This window comes from Odocoileus virginianus, chromosome 23, assembly GCF_023699985.2.
Source record: "Odocoileus virginianus isolate 20LAN1187 ecotype Illinois chromosome 23, Ovbor_1.2, whole genome shotgun sequence".
Taxonomy (NCBI): Eukaryota; Metazoa; Chordata; class Mammalia; order Artiodactyla; family Cervidae; genus Odocoileus; species Odocoileus virginianus.
This window is the reverse complement of record NC_069696.1, coordinates 53,156,474-53,180,477: the sequence shown is the minus strand read 5'-3', so window position 1 is coordinate 53,180,477 and position 24,004 is coordinate 53,156,474. Positions and strand designations below refer to the sequence as shown.

The 24,004-nt window shown below is 40.0% G+C and overlaps 1 protein-coding gene across 2 annotated transcripts in view; it reads right to left on the bottom strand.

The window, feature by feature from the left end:
- Positions 1-824: 824 nt before the first annotated feature.
- Positions 825-24,004, bottom strand: part of LTA4H (leukotriene A4 hydrolase) — a 40,640-nt gene continuing 17,460 nt past the window's right edge. For both annotated transcript variants that reach the window (XM_020900630.2, XM_070454147.1), the window contains 13 exons: positions 17,226-17,298; positions 16,817-16,957; positions 15,813-15,836; positions 13,375-13,445; positions 12,813-12,924; positions 11,976-12,120; positions 10,774-10,877; positions 10,280-10,350; positions 7,613-7,667; positions 5,091-5,186; positions 2,546-2,628; positions 1,788-1,892; positions 825-1,118 (listed from right to left, as the gene is read on the bottom strand). In XM_020900630.2, the coding sequence (XP_020756289.2) occupies positions 1,001-1,118; positions 1,788-1,892; positions 2,546-2,628; positions 5,091-5,186; positions 7,613-7,667; positions 10,280-10,350; positions 10,774-10,877; positions 11,976-12,120; positions 12,813-12,924; positions 13,375-13,445; positions 15,813-15,836; positions 16,817-16,957; positions 17,226-17,298 (1,198 nt within the window). In that variant the 3' untranslated portion in view covers positions 825-1,000. The remainder of the gene's footprint in view (positions 1,119-1,787; positions 1,893-2,545; positions 2,629-5,090; positions 5,187-7,612; positions 7,668-10,279; positions 10,351-10,773; positions 10,878-11,975; positions 12,121-12,812; positions 12,925-13,374; positions 13,446-15,812; positions 15,837-16,816; positions 16,958-17,225; positions 17,299-24,004) is intronic.

Sequence of the window (24,004 nt, the reverse complement as noted above, 5' to 3'; positions counted from 1 at the left end):
AAGCTAGGGTAGCCAGACTATACATTGTGGACCAGTTCACTCCAGTCACTCAGTCGTGTCCGACTATTTGCAAATAGAAACGGAAGATAAGAGTATTGATGTTTCTCCAGTCCTGGTGCAGCGCCCTCTGTCTGTCCTCAGATGCTCATAACCTCCCCTTACCTTGTATTCTTAAAATAATCCTTTTCCCTTTCTGATGTCTAGTCATCGGGCATCCTAACTAATATAACAGTGGTTCCCAAACTCTGTGCTGAGGCACCCTAGGGCCTCATTACATTCATGGGGGAACTTTATTGCTCTCATTTGGATCAAGTTGTATTGTTTTTAATTCTTTCTCTGTGTTGTATGCTGTTTGTTGGTGGAGAATGTTTGCTGATCACTAAGGACATGAGGCAGGCTGAATACCTTCAGGTATACCTGAAGGAAGAAGCAGGGTATTCAGGTTGACCATCTGACCCTAACAGACAGGAGAACAGGCCAGCATGGGGATCCAGGTATGGGGAGCAGGGTGCTCCCACAAGTTTATACATTTTTGGTAAGGGAGTTGATCCTATGTCCACCAGCTGGGTGATGAGCAAATCTAACCAAGTATTCATGTGTAAGTTTATTTAAAAAGAAAAATCTTAATTATGCTCAATTTTTGGTGTATAGAAGACTCAAACTAGAGCACTTAAAATAAGAGGTAAATAATTATATGTTGACATGTCTATCTTGTGACCATATAGGGAGAGAATGAATATGAAATAATTGAAAAACCTGACATTTATAAATCAAAAGGTTAAGCTTTGCTAAAATTCACTGTACAAAGAACACACTACCAGGGGTGGAGCAGGGGGAGGTAGCTCAGCTTTATTTACGAAAAAAAAAAATCACTGACAAAACAATAAAAAGCCAAAACTAAAAAGACATTTTTAGTTACAATGTGAGCTGAAGTGTTGTGTTTTTTTTAAGAATTTGATTTTAAAAAGAGAAATATCTGCCATCAGCAATGTGCAGGTCCTTAATCCACTTTTAAATCTTTCCCCACAAGCATGGCAGTCACGGGGTGCATGGACGCCTTGTGCTCTTGGTAGGCGCGGACGGCTTGATCATGGGATTTGTCAAAGGCAGCAAGGTCCCTGTGTTTAAAAAAAAAAAAAGATAATGACTTGTTGACTTGTTTTGGCAAATTTTATTATGCTTGCAAAGCAAACAGATTAATAATAGATATGTCAGGTTATATTTTTTTCAGAATTCCTGTCAAATTCATAGTCAAAATAATTTCACTGAGGTATTTTTAAATTGTATCTTGTGGCCAAGATAACAACTTTTTTTCAATTTTACCAAGCATTCCTTTATTGTATGTCAAGCAACCTATTCTTCTACCTAATTACAATGTTTGAATTAAACAGGTTTGGCTTTACCTGCTTTATCCCTCTTGCATTTAACTTCAGACACTTTTTCTTGTCCTTCCCTACTCACCAGTGATCTTCTACTTGATTTTAAAGATCTTCCTGTGTATATAAGATTGCCTTCAATTTATTTCCTTTTCAGCAGCATCCAACCCTATTTGGCTGGCCCATAACAGATAATCTTCTTAAAAAGCTAACGAGATCATCTCAAATTTAAAACATTTAGAAGTGTTAACTCCTATCCCAAAATTATATCTATAATCTTTAACAAATTTTAAAATATTATTTTTAGATTGCACTTTGCAAAGTATTATAGCAACAACAAAAATATCTGTTTAAGATTTTTCTTTCTCATTCTTAATGTAAAGTCAAAGCCCAGTGAGACTTGGTTCTTACTTGAATAAGGGCCGTGTAAACTTCATCCTCCCTTGTTCAGTTGCCATTTTTAGAGCCAGAGGAATTGCTTCCTCCCATTTCGATTGAATGCAGAGTCGTAACCATCTAAAAGGAGGATTTTCGGGGGTATGGGGTGGGAAATGAGGTGGAAACAGGATATGAGAAGCATATCTGAAAACTTTTGTAATGATAAATGATCCCATTATAGCTGTACTGTACACCACTTTATATTATGTCCTTATTCTGAGAATCTCAAATCCTTATATATATATCATTCAATAATTGGAGAAGAGAAGGAAGAAGAGTGTGTTCTTGAAAAATACCATGTTTTAGAATTTGGATTATGTATGTGCTCATGGGCCTAACATATGCAATTTCTGAAGGAATTAAACTTTGATTCAGGCTTATACTACCAAATTTAAATTAAGAAAGATGGACAGAATCAAAGATTTCTGACTGTTCCCATTTCAGAGCCTGTTTGGTTAGCTGTGGAAGAGTGCTGATTTACCACTGGATCCTTAATCCTAATTTTTTTAAAGGCAAGAAAAGCTTACATAAAATTCTAACAAAAATTAATATGATCATATTACAGACACTGCAACTATTCCTTAAAGACCATTATAAAATCTGTATATAGATGCAGTAAGCTTAACGAGGATTTCTCGAGACTCATGTACGTCTCATCATGCGGCTTCCCCTGCCTCTGCCTGTTAGGCTAGCTTCCCACTTTCTCGCAGAGACAGGTGACAACGATGTACCTGAACCGTATTTCAGAGTTGCTAATGGCATTGAGGTTGTACACCGCTTGCATTCGCTGTATGTGCCCCAATGGGAGAGGTGCCTAGAGCAAAATAAAGAAGTATAATGTGTCATTTCAACAGGATTCCTTGGAAGAAGGGAGTGGGAGAGAAATTCTTAGCCAGACTAAAATCCTCAACAGTGTATAATATAGCAATAAGTTAGATAAAAATAAACAAATGCACACCAAGATACATTTTGTGCAAAACTTAAAATACGGATGTCCTGCTAGGAGGCAGAGTGTCAGTCACTCAGTTGTGTCCGACTCTTTGCAAACCCTTGGACTGTGGCCCACCAGCTGCACAGATTTCTCCAGGCAAGAAGACTGGAGTGGGTGGCCATTTCCTTCTGCAGGGGACCTTCCTCACCTAGGTCTTCTGAGCTGCAGGCAGATCCTTTACCGTCTGAGCCCCCGGGGAAGCACTACGAGCCAAGGGTTAATTTAATTCGCAAGATACATGGAGAATTAAATGAGAAGTACTCTTCTGAGGCTTTTGGATGTATATAAATACTAACTTTCAGACCCTTTCCAGAATCTTTCAAGTTCTTCCTTATACTTTACATATCTTAAATTTATTCTATTCTCCAGATTCAATCATAGTTAATTTTCTTCCTCACTGAGTTCCCCCAGTGTTATCTTTGTATGTTTTCTCTGAAATCCCTTTTAAATTATCTATTTCCCTACAAAATAGCAGTTTTTAAATTTTTATCTTACAGACCCTTTTCAGAATCTGATGACTAATATGTACCCTTTCCTTAAGGGGAAAGTACATATATAAACACAAACTTATGTGTACAGTTTCAAGGGGTTCATCAACTCTTGAGCCCAAGTTGTGTGTCAGAGAGTGTGCTCAGCTGTGTCTGACTCTTTGCAACCTCACAGACTATAGCCCACTGGGCTCCTCTGTCTGTGGAATCTTCCAGGCAAGAAAACTGGAACGGGTTGCCCTTTCCTCCTCCAGGGGATCTTCCCAACCCAGGGATCAAACCCACATCTCTTCCATCTCCTGCATTGGCAGGCGGATTCTTTACCACTGTGCCATCTGGGAAGCCCCAGTGCCCAGGTTAACCCGCCCTAAAGGGAGAACAGTTTGGGCGAAGGAGAGAAAGAAGAGTTCAGTTTCATCAAGCGGAGAGTCTGTGGTGCCTGCAAGATGCAGGCTGAGGAGCCATGAGATAGTTGGTAACTCTCTGCTCCAGCCGTGACTTAATCTTATAGAGCCTCACTCCCACTCATTAACCATCTCTACTCTCACTGACTGCCATACCCTTTCCCGAATTGTTTCAGTTCAGCCAAGCTCCAAGTCAAGCCAGGCTGGCCAGCTTTAAGGTCTTGTCCCAAGTGGCCTTCCTCTCCCCATGTTAGATGTGCCTGCTCCCCAGTCATCCCATCATTTCTCTTTTCACAGTGCAGGAGCCAGGGCAGGAGGGACTACAGAAGTGTGTGATGACGGTTTCATGCACTAAAAGAATGCTCTAAAGCCCCTGTTGATGTAAAAGGCTATTCCTCATCTTGTATCAATTCCACAGGAAATTCTGTTCAAAAAGTCTCCATCCCTCTTAAGGTCCTTAGACCTAAGAGTTCCCTGTCTTATAATAAGAAAGACCTCACTGTCTCCCACTCAACATGCAACATCTCCTCTCAGCTGTGCATATTCATTTAATCCCCTGGCTTTGAAACTGTCAAATCTGCCTGGACGTCTTCCTGTTAACCCCTAATCCAGTGAGTCCTCAAACCCCCTGCTCCATCCTGGGATCTCCTTCTCCTTGTCCGTTTCTTTCCCTTCCCACCAGCTCCCTCCCTCCTGTCCTGGGCTCCTTGGAGTCTCCCAGCAAACTTCACTGCCAGCATTCTTCATTCCATCCAGCCTCCCCAGCATCAGGAGAATAGTCATCATAATCACCATTGCATCAGATGACTCATCGTTAGAAATGTGAAATCCTTTGCTCCTGTCTAGAATCACATCTAACATTCCTAGCTTGGCATTCAAGACTTGTCGTGTCAGGTCCCAGCAGCCTTTCTCGCATTCTCTCCATTAACCTCTTTCCCAGACCCACAGCTTCCTCCTCCTGCAACACTGGCCACTCTTGTCATGTTCTGCTCCTTCGGACTTGAATTTCTACCTCTCTGCTGACTCTGTTCTGCTCAGATCAGTCCTCAGTCCTCCCAAATCCTTCCTGATTACCCCACTTGGAAGGGAATCCTTCTTCCCCTTTTTCACAAATGACACCTAAAATTCCTCCTTTTACTGCTAAATTTTGCACGTGTGACCTTTCCTAGTAGCTTATAAACTTTTTCAGGACATGAGATATTTCTTTCTTACATACTTTTATATTCAGCACTGTATTAAACATATTAAACATAGGCATTCAACCAACGAATGTTTTTAAGTAAGCAAATGAATTTTAACATATCATTTTTTCTGTTAGTTTCCACATTAATATTTTTCCAATGCTGTGCCTTTATGCCCATTTTAATTTCTAATATTTTGAGTTAGTACTTACACTCTGGAGCATCTGTGCTAAAAATTCATTCACTTGATGGGAAGAGAAGTCTTTTAGGTCTGCTGAGCTGAATGAATTTAAATCATCATCTGTGGCCTGAAATAAATGCTGCCTGATTATTTACATTCATGTACAACTCAACAAAAAGTATTGGTTTATCTGACATAAAAGTTAAGAAACAGAAATACAAGGATACATAAGATTATAAAAAAATAAAATTAAGTGTTAGCTATTTTAAATCATTCTGAGATGGCATCAGTGTAAGTTAAAGAGCTGATATGATTCCTAGATCTATATTACTTAAGAAAAATTAGACTGTTAAGAGTGGAGAAAACATTTGACATCCTCTGCCATTTGCATTATATAGATTTCCAAAGTAAAGAAACACTGCAAAATACATGGCAGGTAATTTACAGGCCAATTCAAAAATGTGGGTAAAAAATCAAATTGCATATTCTTTAAAATACCACACTAAGGAACACATAAGGCCACAAACAGATCTTTCCCTTCATCTCCACATATTCTGTTTTCCCCTGCTTAAATCTTGGAAACTGTCTAAGGAAAAAAAAGTGGTTCTGTGCTTTTCAATTTGGGATTCACTGTGATTTATATTTGAGGAAATGATTAAGGAATATTAATAAAGATTATCAAAATGGGTACTTTTAGAATCTTTTAGAATAGTTTCAAATTATTTTGAACTAGGGTTTCTTTTAAAAGAAATATATGCAAAGGTTTGAAAAAAAAAATCAAATAGGACCAAATGAAAAATTCCTCTGCTTTTGCTCCCTGTCTCTAAGACCCACTCCTCAGAAACCTGTATTTAAAAAATAAATAATTTTTTTAAAAAGGAAAAAAAAAGAAACCTCTTACACTGTTGGTGGGAAAGCAAACTAGTACAGCCACTATGGAGAACAGTGTGGAGATTCCTTAAAAAACTGGAAATAGAACTGCCATATGACCCAGCAATCCCACTTCTGGGCATACACACCGAGGAAACCAGATCTGAAAGAGACACGTGCACCCCAATGTTCATTGCAGCACTGTTTATAATAGCCATGGCATGGAAGCAACCTAGATGCCCATCAGCAGAAGAATGGATAAGGAAGCTGTGGTACATACACCATGGAATATTACTCAGCCATTAAAAAGAATTCATTTGAATCAGTTCTAATGAGGTGGGTGAAACTGGAGCCCATTATACAGAGTGAAGTAAGCCAGAAAGAAAAACACCAATACAGCATACTAACGCATATATGTGGAATTTAGAAAGATGGTAACGATAACCCTATATGCAAGACAGAAAAAGAGACACAGATGTATAGAACAGACTTTTAGATTCTATGGGAGAAGGCGAGGGTGGGATGATCTGAGAGAACAGCATCAAAACATGTATACTATCAAGTGTGAAACAGATCGCCAGTCCAGGTTGGATGCATGAGACAAGTGCTCAGGGCTGGTGCACTGGGAAGACCCAGAGGGATGGGATGGGAGGGAGGTGGGAGGGGGGATCAGGATGGGGAACACATGTAAATCCATGGCTGATTCATGTCAATGTATGGCAAAAACCACTACAATACTGTAAAGTAATTAGCCTCCAACTAATAAAAATAATTGGGAAAAAAAATTAAATTAAAAAAAAAAAGTTCCCTGTATATCCCTCCAGAAAATTTAATGTATGCATAAACATCTTTGTATAAAAACATTATTTTATAGCTTCCTCCCCTTCAAAATGCCCTTAATATCAGAACTTCTTCCCTTTTTAGAAACTTACCTCAGTATTAAAAGTAACATCTCATTCTTTGCTTAAAAACATGCAAATTTAAACTATCGAGGATATACTCATTAGTGGCAAAAACATAAAGCGCAGGGTAAAGATAAAGCCAAAATTGACGGTCATGGTTACAAGGCAAGGCCAGGCGGGCAGAGCGGAGAATGAGATGTAGAGGTGCTGATGGCGGAGGTACCTATGCGTGCAGTCAGCCTGCTGCTCTGAGAGGAGCTGCTGAATTTTATATTTTCTTATGTTCATATTTTATTTAAAACCAGAGCATCTTTGTCATGGTTTCTTGTTCTGTTTTCCTGATTTGCCTTACTCCTGATTTGGTTTCTCTTCCTTTTGCTGGCTCTCCCTTGATTCTCCTAATACCTGGAGCTTTCTACTCCTCTCTTACACTCCATTCCCGAACTTTGAGGGAAACAATGCCTCCCTATCTTTCTTCTAAGGGCCCCTTTATTCATCATTCCCCAAAATAATTTCCCCTCCCCTAAGAGGCCTATATTCCCCTTTCCCTTTTAAGATCAAGAAATATCAGAACCAATACCATCAACATCCATTTGTTTTCCCCTCAAATTTCACTTTACACACTGGGGGCTGGTATATATTATTTTGGACAAACCAGACTGAATGAGCAGCCTTTCCGAGCACATGAGTTCATAAGTAAAGCACCACTCCCCCAGTTCATTGAGTAGAGACGTATTTGGACAATTAGAAAAGGAGGCAAAAACCATGCATTACTACTCACAGTGATCCATCTTTGACTCAAGGCAACGCAAGCATTTGTCAGGGTCATATCATAACTGCAACGATGAAAAAACATTAGAGCTTATATTTTATACAAAGCCACATGCTTTTGCATCAATGCCATTCTGAAGTTATAGAACATACTTAAATCTCAAAGTTCTTTTGAAAATAACCCCAGAGCGCTGGCAATAGGAAATCTTCTACCTGATTTAAATATGACTGATATCCTCTAAGAACACAGAAATCCAAGTAGATACCAAATTAATGAAACAATGGATTTTTTTTTAATGTATTATTATTGTCTGTGCTGGGTCTCTGTTGCCACACGAGGGCTTTCTCTCACTGCTGCAGGCAGGGGCTGCTCTCCATTGCTGTGTGTGGTCTTCTCCTTGTGGTACGCAGGCTTCTCCGCGCAGTGGCCTCTCGCTGCGGAGCACAAGCTCTAGAGCTTGGGTTCAGTCATTGGCTTACTTGCCCTGAGGCGTGTGGGATCAAACTGCTGTCCCTTGCATCGCAAGGCGGATTCTTAACCCCTGGACCACCAGGGAAGCCCCAACACTGGATTTTGCATTGGAGAGAATGCCAAAACATCCTAGCAGAGACAGTCCCACGCTTCAGTAGTATGTGCTGAAGGGGCTGGGATGGGCTGAGCATATTCAGTGTTTTCTGATCGCAGGAGCAGTTGTGGGTACACAGGAGGACATGGCAAACACCACAAGGTCCTTGCTGTCGTGGATTTTACCTCCCATGGTTTCAACCATCTAATCATCCACCAGATCTGCCAGTAACTGCTATGTGACAGGCACTGTTCTAAATGATGGGGAAATAATGGTGACACCCTTGGGAGACTCCGAAATCTCCTGATTTTGTTTCTCTTTTCAGAAGAAAGCAGAATTAACGAGCCCTGACCATTATGCAAAGCAACTTATGTTAAGGTTTATGCGTTCGCAGCTTGGAAAACAAATCATGCATTTTGCAACAATGGAAGAGGCCATGTAATGTGTGTGAAATTCTTGTAAAACATCTCTCTTCCTTTGTAAGTCATGCTTGCTTGATGTGAAATGTTTCTGTTAGAGCACACAGGGGCACCTGTCCTGCAGGGCCTACAGACGGTAAGTTTTGATTGGAAGCGACCACTGCACTTGCTTTCAGAGCTTGTGCCCTGGGGCAAGATAATAAAAGGGTCAAAGCAGTGACCTTCTTTCTGTTTGCATTTTGTTAATTCCCTGACCAGGGATTGAACCTGGGCCGCCTTTAGCAGTGAGAGTGTGCAGTCCGAACCACTGGGCCACCAGAGACTTCCCAGCAGTGATCTTTTTTGAATCAGCTGCCAGTTTATTTTCATGAAGTAGTCAGGCTGTGGGCAGTGGGCAGGCCCTTTTGACTGCCCTTGAGCCCAACGTGGGACCAGAGGTCCTTGAGTGCTCAGGATGTAAATTATCTTCAATTAGAACATGACTTAGCACTTTCATAAGAAACAGCAGGACAGTAAAAAATAAAAAACCTTCAGCGGATCTGTTTCTTGGTGCCTGAAATTTCTCATTGTAACGAAAAAAATTAAATAAGGATTAGCCCAGGCAGGCGAAGCAAGCCTTTCTTAGGGCAAGGTCCTAAGAAAAGTAATGAGTGAACCAGGTATGAGCCCTGTTCTCCTGGTGCTTCAGTGGAATGAAGGAGAAAGACTTAATAATTACACAAATAAATCTAAGATTACAATCGTGGCAACGACTGTGAAGACGTGATCCACAGCACGGAGAAGCCCAGAATGAGAGACCTGACCTAGTTAGAGAGGCTGAGGAGCACTCCCACGAGAAAGGGGTTCTTGAGCTGAGACCGGAACTAACTGGGTGAAGAGTACGCAGGCAGAGGGAACAGCAAGTTCCTGGCTGCAACACGGAATAGCCAGCATCTCTGAAAAGGACTCTTGGGAGACCAGGGTTCAGGCACCTGCTTTAAGGAGGATGTTTTGTTTAAATGGGAGTATAATGGGTTGGTGGCAACTAAGGTTTAATGGCAACTCTCATTACCTGCTGTGCAACCTTTGGCAAGACACTTTACTCTAGCTAAGCCTCATATGCCTCCTCTGGAAGTGGGGATGGTAATTTATGACACTGTTGTAATAATGAACAGAAGTCTTTTGTGTTATTTTTCTTACTGCCAAGGTTTTCAAGAAGAGGGTAATATCTTATTCCTCTCTATCTCTCACCATCTTCGTGCAGAGAGGAGGCACTAGATAACTGTTGTTGTTGCTATTTAGTTGCTGTGTCTGCCCAGCTCTGCGACCCACGGACTGTAGCCCGCCAGGCTCCTCTGTCCGTGAGATTTCCCAGGCAAGAATACTGGAGTGGGTTGCCATTTCCTTCTCCAGGGGAATCTTCCCAACCCAGGGATCAAACCCGCATCTCCTGCATTGGCAGGCAGATTCTTTACCACTGAGACACCAGAGAAGCCCTCTCAGTAATTACCTGCAATGACTTGAACTGATTTATATTTAGAATACCACGGAAATTACTTTTTTGACCCCAGGGTTAAGGTTCTAACACCTAAGAACTCAACTCTTATTACAAACTAGTAATAGCTTAAGGAAGGCATAAAACTCTCTCAGATACTTTGAGGAGCTCTAGGCTTTCAGAGAATGAGAGGAAAGCATTAGAATGTAAGCACTTACTTGGGTTTTACGGGGGGCAGTCCAGGAGAGTATAGCCAGGTGTTCCAATCCACTTGATTGAGAATATCAACCTGAGAAGAGAAGGCACACATAGTTTGCTACAGAACAATCTTTTCCATTGAAAAAAAAAATTCTAAAACAGATTTTTAGGTCCTCAAATGTATAATTCTGTCTACACTGATGTGCAAGGTAATTTTTAAGTCTCTGAAATAAATGTATGTTAATCGGCAGTATTCTTTTAAATACTTTAAATAGGAAAATCAAGTACACACACAAATCTCTGAAACATATTGCAGGTTGCTCTGATATAGGAAAATTCTACACATTAGTTCATCTTGTTGAGACCACATTTTAAATAGGAAAACATTCAATGTAAGACTGAGTCTTAAATTCTGGGCCAGTACCACTATCAGGTAACTCAAATCAGCCTAACAAATAGCCATTAAATAAAGATAGATTAGGCATGCAAAATAAGAAAGCTTTTAAAATCCAACCTTATCTTTAAAGTAGGAATACAGGAAATCCTTCCAGTTATCAGTAGTTATGCTCTTATAGGAAAATTTCTCAACATAAGCCTTTAGGAATCCTAGGAAAACCTCTAAGGTTTTTTAAAAAGAAGAAAAAAAAAAGAAAAAGTCAATTAATAGATAAGTAATTAGTTAATATATTCTTTTGGCACATTGTACATTCAGAGAAAAGGAAAAGCAGTGAGGGCTACAAGGATAGAATAATGTCAAAATGTTCAAAAGCAGAGGCAGAATTTAAGTTGTACCTTGAAGAACATATGTAATTTGGTAGAAGGGAGAAGAGAAATCCTAATTAGAGATAAGAGGATGACATAAGACACAGAAAAGTAATACACAACATAAATTCTAAAAGCAACGATTCAGGTATGACTAGAGAGGAGGAAAATCAGATTGGACAGGCAGGATGGATCCAGATAAGGAAGGGCTCTCAAAGTCCATTAAGTCAAAGTCCAAAAGAGAGTACAGTTATTTATCTATCTAACCATAAGTTTTTATTTTTTAATTGAGGTGTCATTGATTTACAATGTTGCATCAGTTTCAGGTACACAGCAAAGTGGTTCAATTACATGTGTGTGTGTGTGTATACATGTATTCTTTTTCATATTCTTTTCCAGAGAGAGTACTTTTAAAGGCTCATCCATGGGGAAGGTAACATAAACGCCATACAATTGGTATTAAAAAGCATAAGATAGATTTGTAAATTCTGATATGGAAGGATATGTGTGAACCATCGTTGAATTAAAAAACAAATGTAAAAAAATATAGAACAAATATATAGTATGATCCATTTTCTGTATTTAAAATAACTATAGGTACTTATTTGTCTGTTCATTTACACTGAGAAAGACCCGGAGTCATACACACTAAACTGAGGGACTCTCACTTGTCACCCCTATAACCTTCTGTACCACATTAAGTGTTTTCAATGAGCACAAGCTATTTTCCTAATTTTTAAAATATTGAAGAGTTTTTTTTTTCCTTTGAAGTGAAGCAGTACAATTCAGAATGCAGGGGCTATTCAAGGTTTCAAGTAGAGAGGTAATGTCAGAAAATGATACAGATTTCTTCAGCAGCTACATAAAGAATGAACTGGAAGGATAAGATAGAGCTAAAACAATAGTTAAAAACTATTACTCTTGAAAAAAAATCAGAAAATGCCAACTACTTGCCTGGTCCTCCAAGAAGCTGCTCGAGGTAAAAGAGTAAAGCAAAGCCCTTCTCATAGGGAACTGAAGAATATGCCACGTCAGGGTCTACGTTCGTCAGGTCAACCACGAGTTTGGTGAAAGGATGGGTCTCCCCAAAAGTCTTTATCTGTGGGACACAGAGAAAAGTTCAAATATGAAGTCTGGTTACCACCTTTTGCAGACAAGCCAGTAAGGAAGTGTTACTTTACTCAGTGTCGTAACTTTAGGGGAATCTGAATTTTAGTGGAATTTAGAGACTGGTAATTATAGGATACATTAGCACATATTTCTGGAAATCAATTAATGGAATGGCTACTAGTTTAAGATTCTGTAATATTTCTTGCCTAGACTAGAACAATGTATCAGTGCCTGGTTAGCATAACATAAATAACATAAATACACCAAATAAAATTCAGAATCATCGAATATATTCATTGCAAAGCCCCAGTAAGCTCCGACTAGTCATGAACACAATCATACACAGGATAAGGATTAACATGTGACAAGAGAACATAATACCAGCATCTGCTTGCTTTCCCACACCAGTAAAAATGACTTTCTCATTGCCGTTTAGTACAGTGTAAAGTAAAGCTGCCTTACAATCTGAATCTTTGAGTTTCACTTACACAACCTGGGATGGATGCTTTTATTTTTTTTTTCTGTCTTGATCATAATTTAATTTCAATCACTGTCCACGAGCATAAGTTAATACTGCTGTGTTTTATTTTGCATACATTTCCTACAGAAACATATCTATTTTCTTTTTTCTTCATTTATTTTTTATTAGTTGGAGGCTAGTTAGAAGTATGACTCATTTACCGAATTCTGGAGTTCTCCCCATCCACCCAGAGCGTGAAAATGTCTAAACTTTTCACCAAACAGTCGTCCACAAATGTGGCGTTCCAAGTATACGGTATGTCCTTCATTTAACCTGAAAAAAATTGAAGAATAAAAACACCGGCATGGCTGAGGAAAAAAGGCATGTGATCAACAAGATATTTTCTTTGTGGCGTTTTTACAGAGCAAGGCAATTGTATAGTGTGAACACTCCGGCCTAAGCGGAGCGCTCTGCGAGGCCTCCTTGCGTTCAGTTCCAAGCAGTGCGAAGCCCAGCCCAGAAGATGGCAGTGGGGAAAGTAAAGCCGTGGCTCTGGTTTTATGTGTCCCTCTGTTAAAATGTGACCACGCCACAAACTAAATAGCATCGGCTGAAAACCTCTATTCTATCTGACACTGTGACAAATATTACAGAACTAAAAAAAAAAAAAAAAACCCTATAAAGAGATGATAACAAAGACATACACACAATCCAGACAGGTGGAAGGCAGGGAAAGAAATAAAAAACAAGAACCAATAAATAAGGAATAATAATAAGTCTTACCAAAAGTGATCCCAAGTTTTGTTGGTCACTAGATTTCCTGTCCAACTATGAGATATTTCATGTGCTATAAGCTAAAGGAAATAATGGAAGTGATTATCTTAACCTAAAATAATTCATTATGTAAGCATTCTACTTTTTTCAATTCCATGTTGTTCAATTTATTTCATTCCCCCCCCCACATTTTCAGTTTTTTTAACATTAGCTGAGGTATTCAAGGAATTATTCAGTTCAGCAAAAACACAAAACAAAAAAACAAAAAACACAATTTAGCCAAACATAAAGTATTATAGACTTTAAAAAATAGAAATTAAACATTATTTTAAAATACTAAATAGATACATCACTCCATTAGAAAATATTTCATAAATATATATAGAGGTCAAACCATAAAATGTTGTTAGCTCAGTTCAGTTCAGTCACTCAGTCGTGTCTGACTCTTTGCGACCCCATGAACCACAGCATGCCAGGCCTCCCTGTCCATCACCAACTCCCAGAGTCCACCCAAACCCATGTCCATCGAGTTGGTGATGCCATCCAGCCATCTCATCTTCTGTCATCCCCTTCTTCTCCTGCCCCCAATCCCTCCCAGCATCAGGTCTTTTCAAATAAGGCAACTCTTCGCATGAGGTGGCCAAAGTATTGGAGTTTCAGCTTCAGCATCAGTCCTTCCTATGAACACCCAGGACTGATCTCCTTTAGGATGGACTGGTTGGATCTCCTTGAAGTCCAAGGGACTCTCAAGAGTCTTCTCCAACACCACAGTTCAAAAGCATCAATTTTTCGGTTGCTCAGCTTTCTTCACAGTTCAACTCTCACATCCATACATGACCACTGGAAAAACCATAGCCTTGACTAGACGGACCTTTGTTGGCAAAGTAATGTCTCTGCTTTTTAATATGCTGTCTAGGTTGGTCATAACTTCCCTTCCAAGGAGTAAGTGTCTTTTAATTTCATGGCTGCAATCATCATCTGCAGTGATTCTGGAGCCCAGAAAAATAAAGTCAGCCACTTTTTCCACTGTTTCCCCATCTATTTCCCATGAAGTGATGGGAACAGATTCCATGATCTTAGTTTTCTGAATGCTGAGCTTTAAGCCAACTTTTTCACTCTCCTCTTTCACTTTCATCAAGAGGCTCTTTAGTTCTTCTTCGCTTTCTGCCATAAATGTGGTGTCATCTGCATATCTGAGGTTATTGATATTTCTCCCGGCAATCTTGATTCCAGCTTGTGCTTCTTCCAGCCCAGAGTTTCTCATGATGTACTCTGCATATAAGTTAAATAAGCAGGGTGACAATATACAGCCTTGAGGTACTCCTTTTCCTATTTGGAACCAGTCTGTTGGTCCATGTCCAGTTCTAACTGTTGCTTCCTGACCTGCATACAGGTTTCTCACCTGAGGTATGGTCTGGTATTCCCATCTCTTTCAGAATTTTCCACGGTTTATTGTGATCCACACAGTCAAAGGCTTTGGCACAGTCAATAAAGCAGAAATAGATGATTTTCTGGAACTCTCTTGCTTTTTCAATGATTCAGCGGATGTTGGCAATTTGACCTCTGGTTCCTCTACCTTTTCTAAAACCAGCTTGAACATCTGGAAGTTCATGTTCATGTATTGCTGAAGCCTGGCTTGGAGAATTTTGAGCATTACTTTACTAGCGTGTGACATGAGTGCAATTGTGCGGTAGTTTGAGCATTCTTTGGGATTGCCTTTCTTTGGGACTGGAATGAAAACTGACCTTTTCCAATCCTGTGGCCACTGCTGAGTTTTCCAAATTTGCTGGCATATTGAGTGCAGCCCTTTCACAGCGTCATCTTTCAGGATTTGAAATAGCTCAACTGGAATTCCGTCACCTCCACTAGCTTTGTTCATAGTGATGCTTCCTAAGGCCCACTTGACTTCACATTCCAGGATGTCTGGCTCTAGGTGAGTGATCACACCGTTGTGATGATCTGGGTCGTGAAGATCTTTTTTGTACAGTTCTTCTGGGTATTCTTGCCACTTCTTCTTAATATCTTCTGCTTCTGTTAGGTCCATACCATTTCTGTCCTTTATTGAGTCCATCTTTGCATGAAATGTTCCTTTGGTATCTCTAATTTTCTTGAAGAGATCTCTAGTCTTTCCCATTCTATTGTTTTCCTCTATTTCTTTGCACTGATGGTTGAGGAAGGCTTTCTTATCTCTCCTTGCTATTCTTTGGACCTCTGCATTCAAATGGGTATATCTTTCCTTTTCTCCTTTGCTTTTCGCTTCCCTTCTTTTCACAGCAGTGTAGTATATGGCTGATACATGTTGAGGTTTGACAGAAAACAACAAAATTCTATAAAGCAATTTTCCTTCAATTAAAAAATAAATTAATTTTTAAAAAGTTGGATGGTTTCAGAAAAAAAAAAGAACAGTGTAGTAATGTCTTACAACAAGATAATACATTTTAACTTACATTGGAGAGTGACTTGTCACCAGCCTAAAAAAATAAAGAAAATTACCTTAGTATTTCAGAAATCAAATTACAGAGTATATCTAAATGATAGCCTATGTGAAGACATATTCTAGCATTTATGGTTCACTGTATTTCTGCTATTGTACTCCAAGTAGTTCAAAAGCAACATGTATTGAGGAAATTTTTTAAAATGCAGGACTAAAAAATAGCATTATTCTTTCTCTCCTTAATCTTGGGAATTTTCCCAATACCAGGAAGCAAGTATACTTATCTCTAATTTCCCAGAAACATTTGTCCTCTTCCATTTTTTTAAATGTACCCTTATTTTCTTTCATTCTCTCCTTAAAACCTATAGTATATTTAAGAAAATTTTGTAGTGTCCTGTGTCTACCATGGTGTGTTTTATTTATTTAGTTGCCAATCCATTACTCACTTGGTTCTAGGAAGGATTTAAAGTAGCTTGCTTGCTTGCTAAGTCACTTCAGTTATGTCCGACTCTGTGCGACCCCATAGACGTCAGCCCACCAGGCTCCCCCACCCCTGGGATTCTCCAGGCAAGAACACTGGAGTGGGCTGCCATTTCCTTCTCCATTAAAGTAGCTTACAAAGGCATATAAAATATAGCTATATACTATGGGCTAATTCTTCCCTAGGCATGGTAAATGGAGTTTTGTTTTGCTTTTAACCAGAACCTACATGCCAAGTATAAATGGTGTCGTTTCTTTCTCTGGATACACAATCCATCAATAGATTGTTATTACACAACCCTCCAGTCCCAGCATCCCAAAGCACCTTGAACCTATATTATTTTCTCCCAAATGGCAAAGTTAGAAGTTTATATGATGATAGTAACTACAATAAACAATAAAATCAGAAACAAAAATTACATAAATGAGAAAAGACTTAAAAAGAAAAAACAACATTATTAGGAGCTGAAGTTTCTTCTTATCTAGGTTTATGTTTGAGGCAAATTCAACTTCAGGTGAAGAAAAATTTACACTTACCAGCAGAGTAGGAGTCACAAAAGTGAGGCACGGGTTTTCCATGCCGCCATAGGGAAAGGATGGCGGCAGGACCAGCAGATCATACTGCCCCCAGATATATGGGCCTCCCAGATCTTCTGCAATTTTAAGCATAGATTCAGTCTGGAAAATGAATGCAGAGATATTTGTGCACCTTAATCACTGCCATAATAAATTTCTTAAAAGTATACATTGCTTTCTATGAAGGCTATGAGTTAATGATGCTATTTTAAATGAAAATGATACCCAAAAAACGCATCAACTGCAAACTCACATAAAATAAGATACACTATTCAACTCTTTTACCACATTACTTAAAACCATTCATTTCATACTCAAATTCTTAAATCTGCTATCACTGTTGTTAAAAAAGGGTAACTCTATGACCAACCTCAGAAAATTCATAAGCACACTTCTCCACCTGCTCTTTCTCAGACCATACCAACGTCCTTGGGCCAATCTGCCTGCAAAATGAAAAGGCTCAATAAAAATGAAATTCAGGGCAAATTACTCACCTGGTTCTAGGAAAGATTTAAAGTGTCTGCACACAAATCCTGACAGGAGTATGATTTACCACATGCTTATGGGGAGGAGGTGAGGCTAAGTGGTTTTTCTTTTTTTTTTTTTTCCTGAGGTACAAACCTCCTGTTGTACGTGTGGCAGTAAATCTGCTTGTCTGTAAAGGGATGCAGTTTGAGCCACATGAAAACCTAGACGTTACGTGCCCTCAAAGGTTAGCTCACTGGCTTGAGTAAGACCCTAAGGGATCTAGTTTTTTCCCTCAGTCTTACAACTGTAGAAACCCAGTCACAGCTCAGTAAGAGATTATTCTAGAACAGGAGTGGATGTAAACTCTGGTATGCACTTAAAAGTTGATCGCTTTCATAGAAGAAGAAACAAATAAAAAGAGAAGGAAACCCTGTCAAAGGCTGTAACACAGAGAAACCTTAAAGATATCATGCCAGATGCAATAAGGCAGTCACTGACGGACACATGCTCTATGATTCCATTTAGGAGGTGTCTAAAGTAGTCAAGCTCAGTGAGACAGAAAACAGAACAGTGGTTACCAGGGACTGGGAGGAGGCGGAAAAGGAGGGAGGTGTTTAAAGGGTACAGAGGTCCCATTTGTCAAGATGAAAAAGTTTTGCAAATTTGTTTCCTAATGACACAAGTGACTACTGAACTATATATTAAAGTTAGTTATTGTCATTTTGTTTTTCTTTTAAAACCACAATTTAAATAAAAGCAAGAAACAAATATAACTATATATTACATATAGGACTAGAACTCAAAAAAAATTTTTTTCATCTAAATTTCATCTTAAAAATTGTATGCAATGCAAACTCCAAACAATAAGACTTTGCCTTGATATTCTTCCCCAGAAAGGCAGTGGATTCTAGGGCAGTGCCTCTCAAGCATCAATGTGCATACAGTTATTTGGAGAGCTTGTGCAAATACAAAGTTTGATGTAGTAGGACCCAAGGACTTGTATTTCTTTCTCCTTTTTAAAAATATTTATTTATTTGGCTATGCTAGGCCATAGTCTCAGCATGTAGGATCCAGTTCCTCAACCAGGGATTGAACCCAGGCCCCCTGTACTGGGGAAATGGAGTCTTTGCCCCTGGACCACCAGGGAAGTCCTTGGCATTTCTAACTAACTCCCGGGAGATTCCAAAGCTACTGGTCTATAGACCACTGTGAGTAGAAATGGTAACCGGTGCTACGCAATCTAAATTAACGAGAGCTGCAAATGTGAGCCACATGTGTAATTTTAAATTGTCTAGTAGCCACATTTTTTTTAAAAAAAGGCAAAATGAAGAGGGTGAAATCGATTTTAATGCTATATTTTGTTTAACCCAATATATAAAAAATATTATCATTTTGACATGTAATCAGCATAAAAGATTATTAGTAAAATATTTTCCACTCTTTTTTTTCACATTAAGTCTTTAGAAATCCAGTGTATAGTTTATACTTTCAGCACATCAAGCCTCATGTGGTTAGGGGCTGCTCCTCCAGACAGCAGAGTTCTAAGCCACAGGGGCTCCAACATCAGATGGCCTAGGATGGGTCCCAGCTCTGATATTTTCTAGCTCTGCTACGCTGAGCCAGTTATTTAAACTCACTGAGTTTTTTTTTATTGTAAAATGAGAAAGAGTAATTGTATGCATTTCACAGAGTTGTGAGGATTCAAGAGGATGATACACTGGAAAGTGAAAATGAAAGTCACTCAGTTGTGTCTGAACCTCTGTGATCCCATGGACTATACAGTCCATGGAATTCTCCAGGCCAGAACACTGGAGGGGGTAGCCTTTCCCTTCTCCAGGGGATCTTTCCAGCCCAGGGATCGAACCCAGCTCTCCCTCACTGCAGGCAGATTCTTTACCAGCTGAGCCACAAGGGAAGCCTGGCGCATTGGAGCTGGTACCTAATGAGACCTGCTAATTGGCAACTGCTATGACAATGATGATAATTATTATTTAGTGAGTGCCTCCTATACATCAGGAGCTTTACATATGCTGGGTCTATCAATCCTCACAAAAATTCTTTGAAGTACATATGATTATTTCTAGGTTTTAGGTGACGAAGATAAAACCCCAAAATCTTCAGCATCCTCTGAAGTGAGATGTGGGTATGTCTTAGTAAGTATTCATCCTGATGCTCACAGATGCTCATCCTGAGAAGTGAACTACCCAAGGATGTTCATAGTTAACTTCAAGAGCTGGACCAGAAGCTGTGTTTGCCTGACATGTCCACCACGTCCACATTTCTGGCAATTTAAAGAATGTGACTACTATACAGCCATTCTTAGTTTTCAGTTGTTTAGAAATAAGAACAAACAAGAAATTAAGAAAAGGGCACTCTAGCTGCTGGTAAAACTTTAACAAAATATCTTATATTTCTGTAATATTCCTAGGCTTCCAAGTGCTTTAAAATAGTTTATTTCATTTGTTGCACCATAATCACCAAATGAGGTAGGAAGGGGGATGTGGTAATTTGAAGCATGAAAAAATGGAGGTTATGAGGATTGACTTGTTTAAACTTGTTTTAGACTCCAGATTAACAGTAACAGTATGCTCATTCTCTAATACTTGGAAATTCCAAGGGGTGACTGGTAAAGATCTTTTAATTTAAAATTAATTTGTGGGAGGAGCCAAGATGGCGGAGGAATAGGACGGAGAGACCACTTTCTCTCCTACAAATTCATCGAAAGAACATTTGAACGCTGAACAAATTTCACAAAACAACTTCTGATCGCTAGCAGGGGACATCAGGCGCCCAGAAAAGCAGCCCATTGTCTTCGAAGGGAGGTAGGACAAAATATAAACGATAATAAGGGAGTCAAAAGAGCTACGTACGGAGACCCGTCCCGGGAAGGGAGTCTTAATAGAGGAAGTTTCCAATCACCAGGAAACCCTCACACTGGCGGGACTGGGGGAAGTTTTCTGCATTCTAACTGGGAGGAAAAATTAAACAAGGCCCACAGATTACGTGCCTAAAAGCAACTCCCAGCAGAAAAGTACCCCAGACGCCCGTACCCGCCAGCAACAAGCGGGGCGGAACGGAGAGGAGTGGGCGGCATTGCTTGGGGTGAGGTCCGGCCCGAAGACCCTGAGAGCAATCGGAGGGAGCTTTTTTAAACTGTGGGATAGCAAGGGACAAAATTAACCGGCCCGAACACACTGCCGGCGGTTCGCAAAACCAAGGGACTGAGAATCTCCAGAGAAGAGCCGGCCCATCCCCGCTGGAGGTAGGAGGCAGGGGGGAGAGGAAAAGGGCAAACTCAGCCCCTGAGAAGCCACCCCCTCCCACACTGCAAACAGGCCTCCGGGTTCTAGCTGAGGACTTCCTGAGACCCGACTGGCGGTGCGCGCTGGGGCTGCGGAGGGAAAAAGCGCGCCGCATCCAGGGAGATTGCGCCCAAGCCTCTGGCTGCCTGGGCCGCTCGCGGCGGAGGGAAAAGGCGCGCCGCACCCGGGAGAGTACGCCCAAGCCTCTGGCTGCCTGGGCCGCTCGCCGCGGAGGGAAAAGGCGCGCCGCACCTAGGGAGAATACGCCCAAGCCTCTGGCTGCCTGGGCCGCTCAGGCCGGGGAAGGCACAAAACGCAGGAGCAACCGAATCTGCGCTTTTGTGGAGTACCCGAAAACTGGAACTGCACTCAACGCAGGGCCCGCTCCATATAGAGCAGCCGGGAGCCTGAGCAGTGTAGACGGCGAAAGCACAGACACCGTGAGCGGGGCAAACCCAGTGTGGCCGGAACACGGTGAGCGCTATCCACACAGAGCGGTGTCTGTCTGCAGCGCCCCGCCCTCCCCGTAGCAGGACTGAACTGAACTAGCGAACCTAAATAAGAGATCACCTCCGCCCGCCTGTGTCAGGGCGGAAATTAGACACCAAAGAGACGGCAAACAGAAGCCAAATAAACAAAGGGAACCGCTCCAGAAAGGACCGGTGCAACAGATTAAAATCCCTGAAGGTAACACCGACTACACGGGAAGGGGCCTACAGATATCGAGAAGTGTAAGCTGGAAAGAGGAGCTATCTGAAATTGAACTGAACCTACGCTGACCGCAACAACCCCAGAGAAATTCCTAGATATATATGTACATATTTTTTTTTTTTACTTTAAAAAAAAAAATTTTTTTTTCTTTCCTTTTTTTATTTTTTATTTTTTCTCTTTTATTTTCTTTTATAATTCCCTATTACTCCCCCATTACTCCTCAACTTTCATTTTCATATATTTTTACGATTTTTTTAATTAGGGAAAAAAAAATTTTTTTTTCTTTTTTTTTTTCTTTTTCTTGTTTTTCTCTCCTATTTCCTTTTAGAGTCCTCTAATACTCCTCTATTATTCCTTAACTTTCATTTTCATTTCACTATAACCTTGCCAAAAAAAAAAAAAGAGAGAGAGAGAGAGAGAAACCCTATTTTTAAACTGAACTTCATATACAGTTCTAAATTTTTTTTGTGTTTTTGTTTTTAAATATTGTATTTCAAAGAGTCTAACCTCTACACTAGATTTTCAATCTTTGTTTTTCAGTAGTATGTGATATAAATTTCGGTCATTTAAGAATCCAATATTCAGTTCCCATTTCTATTCAGGAGTGTGGTGATACTCTCCCACTTTTGACTCTCTGTTTTATACCTCAGAACACCTCTATTTCCTCCTTTCCCCTTCTCTTCCCAATCCAACTCTGTGAATCTTTGTGGGTCTCTGGGCTACGGAGAACACCTTGGGAACAGATAACTGCGTAGATCTGTCTCTCTCCTCTTGAGTCCCCTTTTTCTCCTCCTGCTCACCTCTATCTCCTTCCTCCCTCTCCTATTCTTCATGTAACTCTGTGAACCTCTCTGGTTGTCTCTCACGGTGGAGAATCTTTTCACCATTAACCTAGAAGTTTTATTATCAGTGCTGTATAGTTGGAGAAGCCTTGAGACTATTGGAAGAATAAAACTGAAATCCAGAGGCAGGAGACTTAAGCCCAAATCCTGAGAAAACCAGAAAACTCCTGACTACACGGAACATTAAGGAATAAGAGACCATCCAAAAGCTTCCATACCTACACCAAAACCAACCACCACCCAAGAGCCAATAAGCTCCAGTACAAGACATACCACGCAAATTCTTTAGCAACGCAGGAACACAGACCTGAGTGTCAACATACAGGCTCTCCAAAGTCACACCAAACACAGAGACCTATCGCAAAACTCATTACTGGACACTACATTGCACTCCAGAGAGAAGAAATCCAATTCCACGCACCAGAACGCTGACACAAGCTTCCCTAACCAGGAAACCTTGACAAACCAATCGTCCAACCCCACCCACTGGGTGAAACCTCCACAATAAAAAGGAACCTCAAACCACAAGAATACAGAAAGCCCACTCCAGACACAGCAATCTAAACATGATGAAAAGGCAGAGAAATACCCAACAGCTAAAGGAACATGAAAAAAGCCCACCAAGTCAAACAAAAGAGGAGGAAATAGGGAATCTACCTGAAAAAGAATTTAGAATAATGATAATAAAAATGATCCAAAATCTTGAAAACAAAATGGAGTTACAAATAAATAGCCTGGAGACAAAGATTGAGAAGATGCAAGAAATGTTTAACAAGGACCTAGAAGAAATAAAAAAAAAATCAATTAAAAATTAATAATGAAATAAATGAGATCAAAAACACTCTGGAGGGAACCATGAATAGAATAACAGAGACAGAAGATAGGATAAGTGAGTTAAAAGATAAAATGGTGGAAATAAATGAAGCAGAGAGGAAAAAAGAAAAAAGAATAAAAAAAAATGAGGACAACCTCAAGGACCTCTGGGACAATGTGAAACGCCCCAACATTCGAATCATAGGAGTCCCAGAAGAAGAAGACAAAAAGAAAGGCCATGAGAAGATACTCGAGGAGATAATAGCTGAAAACTTCCCTAAAATGGGGAAGGAAATAGCCAACCAAGTCCAAGAAACCCAGAGAGTCCCAAACAGGATAAACCCAAGGTGAAACACCCCAAGACACATATTAATCAAATTAACAAAGATCAAACACAAAGAACAAATATTAAAAGCAGCAAGGGAGAAACAACAAATAACACACAAAGGGATTCCCATAAGGATAACAGCTGATCTATCAATAGAAACCCTTCAGGCCAGAAGGGAATGGCAGGACATACTTAAAGTAATGAAAGAGAATAACCTACAACCTAGATTACTCTACCCAGCAAGGATCTCATTCAGATATGAAGGAGAACTCAAAAGCTTTACAGACAAGCAAAAGCTGAGAGAATTCAGCACCACCAAACCAGCTCTTCAACAAATACTAAAGGATCTTCTCTAGACAGGAAACGCAGAAAGGTGGTATAAAAGTGAACCCCAAACAACAAAATAAATGGCAACGGGACCATACCTATCAATAATTACCTTAAATGTAAATGGGTTGAATGCCCCAACCAAAAGACAAAGGCTGGCTGAATGGATACAAAAGCAAGACCCTTATATATGCTGTCTACAAGAGACCCACCTCAAAACAAGAGACACATACAGACTAAAAGTGAAGGGCTGGAAAAAAATATTCCACGCAAACGGAGACCAAAAGAAAGCAGGAGTCGCAATACTCATATCAGATAAAATAGACTTTCAAATTAAGTCTGTGAAAAGAGACAAAGA